Below are 12,414 nucleotides of genomic sequence, written 5' to 3'. Positions count from 1 at the left end.
TTTTTTTTTTTTTTCTTTTTTTCTCTTTTTTTTTTTATGGATGAAAGTATGTAACTACATGGATTTTGGCACTTATTACTTGTTAGATTTACGATTGCACTAATTACAAACATAGTGATACCGTTTGTACCGAGAGAAAACATTTTTATCGAGAATAGGTAAATTAATTAATTTATTTTTTTTCTTTCTATTTTACCATACGATCTGTTATTCGATTTACCCGTTGATACAAATTATTACCATCAGAGAATTTACCGAACGAGTATACGTGATATTATCGATGGAAAATTATTCGTCTCCCATTTTTTGTGCGCGCGTGTGTGTGTGTGTGTGTGTTTGTGTATACGTGTGATTAGCAGCGTATGTTTGTTAGTATAGAAGTGCGATGATATTAGATTTGAATAATTGCTTTGACAAATCGCTTTAAAGCTTAGTAAAGCGACGCAAAACTGCGACTATTGCGGCTTACTATTATCTAGAATATTTTTTTTCTTTTTTCCATTTTTTTTTCTCTTTTTTTTTTTTCACTTGGGAAACATAATTCTTCATATTTAATATACTTGTGCATATATATCGGTTTTGCAATGCAATAATTACTTATACCTTGCAACGAATTACTGAATGTTTTTTTTTTTTTGGAATATAACATGTTTAGAATATGTATAATATGTTGACTTATTTTTTCTATTCTTTTTTTTACTTTAGAAAAATGTTTTTTCTCGGAACAAAACGTAGGCACGTTATATATATATATATATATGTTACATATATACGTATATCGCAGTATCACTTATTTACTACCGTCATATATTTATCTCTAGATTTAGATCCTTTTTATCTCATATTTTTTTCTTTCTTTTTTTCTTCTTTTCTTTTTTTTTTTTTCTCTATTCGGACAACGGCAGTGACGTTTCACGTGATTTGTGTGTATCGAACGCGGTTATTACCTATTAGATATATTACAGGACGTTAGAACCGAGATAAAAGGGTAGTTTCACTTGGGACTTGATCGTTTTCATTTACATACCCGTTCATGTTACAACGTTACGCTGTGTTCGTAAAGAAATTAATCGAAATACGTCGATGATATGAATAATGATGATAATAATGATGATGATGATGATGATAATGATAATGACAATGATAATGATGAGTTTCATAGTTATAAATCGTACACAGTTTAACGTTAATTCGATAATAATTATTCGATTGTTCAAACTAGGCCAAAATCCGTATGAACGGTAACGTCACAATTGTTTGGTTTTTCTGCAGCGGCCATGTTAACCTCGACCAATGTATCAACGCTATTTATCGGACAACCCTTAAGTATTTTCTGAGCTGCCAAACTGGTAAATTGAACTTGCATGTCGCTCAAGCTCGGATAAGAATAAAGATCGCCACGGCTTACAGTCTTTTCTAAATTAGGCTCGGAGCCCTGTGGTGCTCTTTGTTGTTTAGCTGATTCGAGATTTTCAATATAAACGTTGTTGAAGGAACCCCCGAAACCGTCGAATGATTTCGTAGGTGATGGCGGATTAGATGAGATATTATTTTTCGATCCTGGACGGAGTAAATTTCGATAACTCAAAGCATCCTTCGATAACGAGAGACTTAATTTTCGAGAATTGTTCATGGCATCGTTGGTATTTTTCGTACTGGATAAATTACCAGTAGGGTGTTCATGGGATAATGAATTTTTATCTATGTTACCGTTAGATCCATCGATAAGATGAACTTGACTGTTGTTCAAACGATTGGTCAATTTCAATTTACTCGGCGTTTCCTCTTCGACTTTAGGCTTGTTTTCTTTATCGGATTCCGATAATAATAATCCAGGTTTTGTATCCTTTCCCGAATAAAGCGAAGAAGGCCGTTCGATTTTACTAGATTTATTCATTTTATCCTCGTCATTGTGTTTACTTTTAAATAATAATTTATCTTCGTCCAATCGTGATTTGTAAACTTTTTCACCGACAAGTTCGCGTTCTTGTTTTTCCTTACAATCCGTGTTATCCTTTTCCGTAACTTTAGTCTTAACCGTACCATTCTCAAAAGTAATGACCGATCTCATTGGTGAATTATTTTGATGTACATAAATCTTAGTTCCCGGTGATCCAGAAATAGTCGTCGTACTAGTTGCATTAGATGCCAAAGTTACGCTATTTTGTATAGCACGTTGTTCCTGAGACGAACCATTGACCGGGCTTAGATTCGTCGATACTTGAAGTGTTATAGAATTTTGGGCTTCTTGTAATGGTGTTAACGATCCCTGCTGTACGACCTTCAACGGTGACGATTTAGCCGGCAGCGTGTTCGTCTTCAACGGGGAAGACGAAAGTTTACCGCTAGAAATCGATTTCCCACTCGAGTGAGACGAATGACCGGAAGACGTCTTTTGCAGTACCTACGAGGAAATAGATTTCTCATTTGAAGCGTTAGAAAGTAGCGAGGATCGGTGCGGAGCAACCGAGTGCACACACGTGTACAGACACTTATACTATTCACAATATATATATATATATATAAAGTAAAATATATAGATTTGCGTTAGATCAACGAATGACCATCGTTAAAACCAGATCTCAAAGCGTATATAATAACGTATCTGTGTATAATATATGTATCTGTTCGTCCACGCACTCGAATAGCTCGAAGGTTTAAAAAACAAAGCGACAGGGGAATGACTTTAGCATGTATACTATAAGTAGTTAAATGGGGGGGGGGGATGGGGCAGACACACGCTTTCGATCTCAGATAATAGCAAGTACATACATACATACATACATATATATATATATTTAAATAGAGATTAGATTGGACGTCTCACCTTGTGCTGGGGCGAACCGTTGTTTGATTTAATGCCGCTAGCAGTCGAATCGTGACTCGGCCTACGAGAACTCGATTGCTGCCTTGTATTAGAGGACCTAGTAATAGTAGCAGTTTTTCCAGGACTAACTACGTTATTGGTAGTCCTAACGGAGCCAGAACTTCCACCGCTTCTACTTGGGGATGAATTTGCCGAATTTTTACCATTTTGAACTTGATTACGAGTCTGGTATGGTTCTTGATTGGCGTTAGGCGGAAGGACAGATGCCCTAGAGGTACATCTACTCAAGCTAGAACATTTTGATCTTGGCATAGTCGAACATGGCGATCTATGCCTTCTAGAACTTCTCGGTGTAGAATTTGCCAATAAACTCGACGAATCCCCGCTGGCTTGGCGTCGGTGCCGCCTTGGTAATGTTGCTGATCTTACTGAGCTTGAATCGTCCCAGACTTGGAAACTGGTCTGCGACTGATCCAACCCTTCCATCATCTGTAAACACATGTAAAATATTGATCTTTCAAATTGTATCTTCTTCTTCTTCTTTTTATTTTTGTTTTTCTACTACTACTACTACTCGTTAAATTCAAAAAGAATTTATTTTAACGGTACCCCTAGATAGTTATTTACATTCGTAATTCTTACCGAAGGACTAGCAGCTCTCGTTTGCGTAGCTACGCTATGTAGATGTACGACACGTGGATTAAACCATTCGGTTGGAGGATATTGAGCGCTGAACGTACCCATTAATGGTGCACCCTTTCTCCTCGTGCTACGTCGAAATAGCCGCGAGAGCAAGCCTATTTTTTCTGAAAACATAACCGAAAAGCCTTCAGAACAAATGGAACCAAAGTTGTTTTTACGATGCTAGAGTTTTCAGGATTTGGAGGAAGGGCTTGCCTGCTAAGGGTGACTAAGAAGCTTACGAATTGGATTAATTAAATGAAGAAAAAAAAAAAAGAAAACAACAATAAAAATAAAGAGAACCATATAATTATAAAATATAAATAATATAGAATGATTTTTTTCTTTTTTTTCGAAAGCTCTTATGATGGACGTTAATAATTATTTTGAAGCAAGTTGTCCCGTTTAAGCAATCACCCATCACCAAAACAATCCCTCCCCCGACTCGACTCACTGGTTGGACTATGAGGTGCGCTATCGGTGCTGGCGTATTCGGCACTAGACGAAGTGTCACTTCTTTCCGGCCTCCTTGGCAAAGACCGTGAACTTCCGCTTCGGTGTAAACGTCTGGCCGATCCCCATAGTCTAAGCGAGTGTCTCCTTTCGAGACGACCTGGCATCGATCGACACCTGGCAAACAATACCTTGTCGTTTGGATTACCTACAAATCACAAACGTACCATTAGAAAAAATCTAATCAAATAATATAAACTATTTAATTAATAATTAAATTAACTTAACTTAGTTAAATTAAGTTCTACTTCTTTTTTTTTTATGTCCAAGTTCCCTGTGATAACTTTTCATTAAGAATTGTATTTTTCAGACGAGAGAAACAACTGTGCGATTATTTAATAATTAATATTACACAAATGTTAAATTTTTTAAACGTCATACAAAACACCATACACTGTCAATTCAATATATTTTTTTTTATTCTCTATAATAATATCGTATTACTTTTTTTCTATACTTCATTCTACCCAAGCTTCATTATTTATCCGTTACGTTTTACTTTTCTATCTCATTTAAATTACCAACACATAAAATATCAACGGGGGGACATTTAAAGTGCGATTCTTTAGGCGACTGGTCGGTTCTTTGCCTTCTCAAAAAGTGGAACACCCTCTTGTTCCCGATTTTCATCCTGGTACATAGCCAGGGGCTATAGCCAACGACCGAATGAAATGCCTGCGTGAGAAACGACCGAGAAAGGAGTAAGAGAAAAGTAGGAAGATTATACATACCCATAACATACATACATATACACACATACCATGCAAACATAATATACATATATAGAGAGATATTTTTATATATATATATATGAGACTTCCATGTGATCCCATGAGTGTATGTAACGGTAGGCAATGTCGTGACCAATAGTTAATGTATCGGTTGTGTTAAACGCTTTCCTGGCATCGGCAACTTGCCATAAGATTGGTTTGACTCTTTTAACGCGAACTCATGCGAGTTGTACACGCGTGCCAGGTATATTCACCGATCCCCGTCTGTCTGTTTGTCTGTCTGTCTTCGTTTTATTCCTATATACTATTTAAAACACATAAAAGGGGAAAATAATACGATGCCTAACACGATTAGTTTCTATTTAGTTCTTCTATCTTTGAATTTACTTTAAACTCTCTCTAACACATATACACACATATATATATATATATACAACATCTATTTATCTAATACTATTAAGATTCCTCCAAATTTACTGCCTCCGATTAATCCTATTTGCATTTAAACTATACTCTCTCACCTATACGTTACGTATCTCACACGTGTATCATATGTTAGACACACATACATACATATATTATTAGGTCACGAAAGTACTTTCGCAACATGTGTTCGATTGAGACTCTAAGATTTTTTCGTAGGAATAATTAATTAAAGAATGTTAATTATCGAATACATTTGTTTATTTCATATTGAATTGTATTAGAAATCATTTATAATTTGGCATTATGTTTAAATGAGAAGATGTTCAAATTGTAATGAACAATTTGTAAAGATTGAATTAATATTTTTACTTATTAATATGTTTGTAATATTAAATTGGCAATTGAGTGATTGTGAATTCAACATTCCTTGTTTTATTCTCAAATGAATATGAAGTAAAAAACAAAAAGAAAGATCGATCATTTTCGTACAAATCGAATAAAATAAAAAAATAAATCTTAAAAACGGGAAGAGGTGTTGAATTATATTTTAGATAGAATTTTCGAGAAGAATCCAAGGAAGAATTATCAAGGACAACGACAACATAAAACGTTTCGTCTCCTTGTCGTCGCATCATCCAGCATGATCAAAAGAAAAAGATTTTAAACGTTTAGGCAGGTAGACTAGCAAGCTAGCAGGTAAGCAAGCAGGTAAGCTAACAGGTAAGCAGCTAGCAGACAAGTAGGGAGCTTCTTCTGGACACTCGGAATGATTCCCGAACACGTGCCGAACGAGTTTTGCCTGGATCGACCGGTTTCGAGCGAGTTCCTCGAGTTTACGAGCACTCAGTTTCCTGTGGATCCTTTCATAAGAAGAAAAGAGGACTACGAGGACGAGGACGAGGACGAACACCAGCTAGCTAGCTAGCTCAAACTTGGGTGTATCTTTCACGAAAATAATCTACGTTTCTTTATTGCTATTAAAAATACTTTTGGTATCATCATTCTCGTTTATAAAACAGCAAATAGTATCAACGATAAACAACTGTTTTTACAATCTATCGATTTTATACGCATGGTATTTTAACGATGCAACGTGAAAGCAACGAAAGAAAGATAAAGATAAACATAGCGGGAGAGTACTGTCAAAGCGTATATTTAAGATAGTCTTGCGTTTCTCTTCGGTTATAGGTTAAAATTCTTACTTATTTCTTTTTATCTATCTATCTATCTATCTATCTATCTGTTTCTTATTTTCATTCTTTTTATATATTTTTAGCTTTCTCCATTACGTCTAAAGGTTTTTCCGTGTTACCGCGAGCTTCCCGGGTAAGTTCATTGAAATATCATTAGTTCGTTATTTAGTAAAGTTTTTAAACTGATGTGTTAGATAATTATGAAATTGTTTCTATTTAAAAAGTAGAAAGATTAAAAGAGATTACATTTACTTACCACCACAGATGACATCCGCCAGATTGGTTTGTACAGCCTGATGCGTAACGTCACCATCTCTAAGGGTTAACATTTCCCCATGAACCAATGCCATAGCTTCGTCGTTACTCATAAGCATACCACCCTGGCCTCTGGTACCGTTAACTTCTCTCGAACATCTTCTAGAACTTCCGGAATCGCGCCTTAATCTTCTAGTTTCCGGTGTTACCACGAAATATCCCTGAGACGTATGGTAAATCTTTCTTTCTTGCATTAATTTAGCTAATGCATCATAAACGAGTTCACGGTTAGGTCTTTGCATTGCCGGAAATGCATTCCTGAGTGCTGATCTGAGGGTGTCCAATGTCGCTGCTTGCCTTTGTGACGTTAATTCTAAGATTGCCCAACAAAGGGCTTCCGGAAGTGGAGTGAATTGTCCTTGAGAAACAGGTGCAACCAAACAATCCTCTATGTCACCTGTTGAACAGATGTTTTACAATTAATTCCTGCTCATGGTATTAATATCACCTTTATTTTCTTTAATTAAATTCATATATATATATGTATATGTATATAGGGGTATATGTATGCATCTATGGTGTTGTTTATTTATATTCGAATTGACCAAACGTTTGATATTTTTTCTTCACCTTTTAAATACACGAACTTGCGTAGCAAGATGTATCTGATTGTTAATCCGATATGTTATGGCTATGGTGTCGACGTTATAGCGTTAGTTTACAACTGGTGATACTCGAGAAGCTGGCCTTTCTAACTCGAATCGAGACGGTTCGAATTTCTTCTCTCTTGTTATGTGTGTTGTCGACTTATGTTAGTTAGATACAAAGCTTTTCATTAGTCCCGAGCACGTGCTCTAACTATGTTATAGTTATTTTATTTATTTATTTATATATATATATCTCATCAATGTATATGTGATATACTTTTCTATTATTCTTCGACATATTATTCGAATAATTTTACTATCAATAAAAAATCCTCGACAAATGTTTAATAGTTTGTATTAAAATAACAAACGTTCAAAGTATTCTATATTTAAATAGATAAAACCTTTAAGATATTTTATTTTATTGCAATACTTATATATAGATATTTTATAATTGAACAATACAATTTCAAAAGATTATTGGCCAACCCAATACTTTATAACAAGAGGATTAAATTCTCTCTATAAGATAGATTTATATTTTTCTCTTAAAAAGAAAAATATCATTCTTTCTCACTTGGGGATTTAACTTCGAAGAAAATTTATTTATCTATGCTATTGAAAGTGGTTATATATATATATATATATATCTTGAATTAAAGTCTATCGAAAGTAAATCTACGGTATATCGAAATGAGAGGGTGTTAGAAAATTTATCACCGTAGAAAATCGTACGGATAAATCTCGTTCTCTTTTTCTTGACAACACAACTACCAACTACCAACGAAAATAGCAACCGATACCAAGATCGATATTGATCTTTATCGATATGGTATTTCACCCTATTAAACTCGGCGCCTCCTTTCGATCATTCCTTATTAACTGCAAATATGCCATAGATTCTGTTTTAACAAACATATACCCCATAGAATATAATATAAGTCAACGTCCCAGAACTAATGCAATTGCCATTCATCGAAAATCTTGCCAATAACAGCAGCAGCAGCAAGAGTAACAGTAAAATAACAATCCTATGGGAATACCTAACACTTATTATGTTAGCTTTTAACGATCGATAGTTTTAACGATTTTCTTTACTGAGTTTCATCTTTACGAGTCGATTGTGATTTTAACACAATGCTTCATAAAGATCCACTTGATCGGCCATCCTGATTTCCTACTAGCAATATATACCACGTAGTAGTAGTAGTAGTAAAAGTAATAGTAATAGTAGTAGTATTAACCACGTGTTCGATGTGTATCGGAACATCTTGGAAAAAAAGTCACCAGGAATTCTTATTATTTCCCTAGTCACGTTTTTAGCCCTCCCCCACCCCACCCCACTCCCCTATTCCTATCCTTCGTTTCCCGTACTTTCGTACATTTGGTGCACGTCCCATGAAGAAACCACCGTACGGATTATTTCCAAGTTCGCGATTCTCGATGCCTTAGAGAATTCACGTGGTAACAATATAATCGTGATAGGAATATCTAATCTCTTTTGTAGACCTCCCCATCCCTCCCCCATCCCTCTTCCCCCCTTTTACCTTCATTCCCTTTATAATAGTAACGATTTCAAATCGAATGTCGTACTCGTACTCGTCGTAGATACGAACGAGACGAAAATGTACAATTTTTATATTGTTTTTTTCTTCTATACTTTTTTTTTATTATAAATTTCAAGGTCCTTTTCCACCAGTGTCATTGTCAATTATTATATTCGATAAAAACACGCGTGTCTTTTTACAAATTATAAGAAAAAATAAAATGACAGAGAGAGAGAGAGAGAGAGAGAGAAGAATATCAATGAAGAAGATGACATGAAAAATGATTTCAATGCGATACTTCTTACGTTCTTGGTTTCATGCAAACGCCATTGTCCCTTTGTATAGATGCTAAATGTTCATGATTAATGGCACGAACGACCCTGTATAGATTTATAAATGTATACGTGTGTATACGTTTAATACTTATTATATAAAACACGATGATAGTTACATAGAAGTATTCTTGGTTATTAACAAATCTGGACAGATGCCACGTGAATTTATATTTCGTAAGAATATATATTTTGTTTTTTTTTAAATCGTAACACGTTTAACGATCTTTAATATATTTCTTTCTTTTGTTAGATTTTTTTTTTATTACTATATTTATTATTATTATTATTTAGAGTGTGTATGGTGATACATGGTAAAAGTAGCTTAAAATTCTCCCATCATATTGGCCCCCCTAGCCCTACGAACTCGTTCAGTCTCGTAATGCATTTTAATCAGTTTCACCCTTACCCTTTTATAGTCCACCATATGCGGATTGCGAAGGGTCCGTTCGTGTGATATATCGTATATTACGTTATATTGTAATAAATTTAAACGTGAGTTACATATTTTAATTTAAATTATATATATATATATATATATATATATTAGTATTCCTATAGCATATTATTCTTTAATATTATATTGAATAGGAAAAATTAGATTATATTCATTATGTTAATTAATATTATTATGTATATATAACAGTTTTCTATTATCACATTAATTATGTATAATAATTTGACACCTTATGAAAAGAAGAAGAAGAAGAAAAAAAAAATAGAACGTAAAGTATTCTTTACATATGTAAATTAGTTTATTTCAAATGAAGGAACATTAACGAAAGGTAATTTTTCCTAATGGTAAGCGTAAATGGTAGTGGTATTAACTCGAGGAAGAAGTTCTTGCAACATCATCACCGCGATGGGGATTTCTATCGGTATCTCTTTGGATGAGTAACAAGCGTAACGACGTAACTGGGTAACCAGCAGCAGAGTAACTGGTTCACTAACGAGTTCAAAGAGTGCGATCGAAAGCCGTCGTCCAATACGAACGACGGTTCGTGTTCTTTCATCGTACACCTTTTTCCTTCTTCTTTTTTTTGTTTTTTTTTCAAGTGAAAACTTCTTTAGAAATTCGTTACAGCCAAGGTACGTGCGACAAGGGTATATTTATTTCAATGAAATTTTCTATAATATAAATCAAATAATTGTATGTAATAATATAAATCAAATATTTCTAAATTTTGTGTTTCCCTCTCTCCTCCTATTCCTCCTCTTCCTCCTTCTCCTCTTGGATGCAATAATACTATCGATAGATAGATAACGGTAAATTTTGAGAATGATTAAGATTTTTTAAATAGTTGATTGTATGGAATAATAAATAGACAAAAGAGTGTACTTTAATTTAATATAAGTTTCATTAAAATCTAWTCACTTTTWGTATMAAAAATATTTACCAAAACTTTTCAAAGAAATTGCAAAGATGCACAATTTACAGCATTACATTCTCTGACATTTCCTGAACTTTACATGCTAAATTTATAACTCGATATAGTATTCAACGCGTAGACAAAAGAGTGCACTTTAATTTAATATAAAAATCAATAAAATCCATTTGCAGAAAGTATAAAAAATATTTACCTAAACTTTTCAAAGAAATTGCAAAGATGCACAATTTGCAGCATTCTCTGATATTTTGCGATCGTATGGCTGCGTATGTCTGTGTCTGAGAATGTATTCTTTTTAACATTGTTTAAATAGTAATTTGATATTCTATAGATTATCARAGTATTATGTTCGATGCCTAAGAAAAAGTGGAAGAATTTTTCAATTTCCAACTTCGTCTGAAGGCTCTTTACATTCATAATAATGCCGAGGAATTACTAGCAATGACTGATTTCCAGCTTTGACGGTAACATATATATATATAGGATTTAACGTTGAGTTCACGAAGTAGTACGTGGCACGAATATTTCTCACGTTCCTTTGCATCGTCCATGCATATGCATCTTCCCTTCGTGGAAAGATCCAGTTGCCCAGTCCCCTGGAATTCCTTTGAGCTCTCTCTCTCTCCCTCTCCCTCTCCCTCTCTTTCTCTCTCTCTCTTCTCGTCCTTTTACTTGGAAGGAATCACGTGCGTAACTATGCGAGGAAACGACTCACCCACGCGAACCTTTTAAGGGAGCCAACTAAGACGTGCCGAGGGAGGTCGGAATCACAGTGGACAGGTGCACATAGCAACATCGTTTCGCAGCCTGCATTTCCCCCCCCCCCCCCCTCCTTCCAACTTTATGTTAAAGTTCTCTCTCTCTCATTCTCTCTTTCTCTTTATTTCTGCACCCTTCTCGAGTTAGCCCTTATCTTGCCGTTAACTTATGACCAAATCCTTGTAATTCTCCTCGAGAAGAAGAAGTACAGACAGGTAGCTGAAAATAAAAAGAAAGAGAAAGAGAAAGAGAGAAAACTTGTCTGTGCAACATAAAATATGGTACACGAAAGGTAATGCTGCAATGAATAAGCAACAGGCATCACACAAACGATCGACTTTACCGCTCACTCATCAACGCTACGTACTCGTATTATCTATCTACCTACCTACCTACTACTATTACTACTACTATTATTATTTTACGTTCATATGGATGGGATGCACATGGTGTCTCGCGAAAATACGATTCAATTTAACTTATCTCAACCGGAATATATTTCACTTGTAGAAGAGAACACTTTAAGTGTTTCTTTTCCCCATTTATATTCTTTCGTTTATATTAGAAAGACACTTTAAACGAACATTGTAAGATATTAAATAGTAACGTAAAACTTGTACGGATATAAACTATTATTTTTCTCACGTTTATATATAAAATATATTAATAGTTAGATTAATGTGTGTTATTCACGATAGAAAGTATTTCTAAATAAAATCTTTTCAAATTCAATTTTATAGAATCAAATCATCGAATGGGGGTGGATGGGGATTTGACTTAACCTCGATATGATACGATATATATTATATTAAATACATTTCTTCGATTAGATATTTATTTGAAAAGTAAACGCAAATACCAGGAATACTTTTCCATAAATAGAGAGAGTAAGGAAAGCTAAGAAAAGATCTAAACTACGTTTGAAGTTGGTTGATAATCGTTGCGTGGGAGTAAACGAGTTTCGATCTCGTTTACTAACACGATTTCTTATCCCTTTTGAAAGAGAGGATATAAATGGTGGAAAGAAGAAGAAGAAGAAGAAAAAAAAGAATGATTCGTGATGGCAGAGAGTGGTTCGTTATAGGACAACTTCTTGCAAATCGAAAGAGGGTGAT

The 12,414-nt window shown here is 34.4% G+C and overlaps 1 protein-coding gene across 1 annotated transcript; it reads right to left on the bottom strand.

Annotated features, from left to right (window-relative positions):
• Positions 1–741: 741 nt before the first annotated feature.
• On the bottom strand, positions 742–7,099 carry LOC106790807 (storkhead-box protein 2; the record flags this gene model as incomplete). The annotated part of the gene is made up of 5 exons (XM_014755966.1): positions 742–2,404; positions 2,828–3,316; positions 3,470–3,654; positions 3,963–4,169; positions 6,628–7,099. Coding segments are annotated over 5 exons (2,544 nt in total), but the record flags the coding sequence as incomplete, so codon positions are not given.
• Positions 7,100–12,414: the final 5,315 nt, after the last annotated feature.

The sequence above is a fragment of the Polistes canadensis genome, unplaced genomic scaffold (genome assembly GCF_001313835.1).
Source record: "Polistes canadensis isolate GaletaPanama2010 unplaced genomic scaffold, ASM131383v1 scaffold_262, whole genome shotgun sequence".
NCBI classification, from domain to species: Eukaryota; Metazoa; Arthropoda; class Insecta; order Hymenoptera; family Vespidae; genus Polistes; species Polistes canadensis.
Note: the sequence above shows the minus strand (reverse complement) of the source record. Positions and strands in the feature narration are given on the sequence as shown.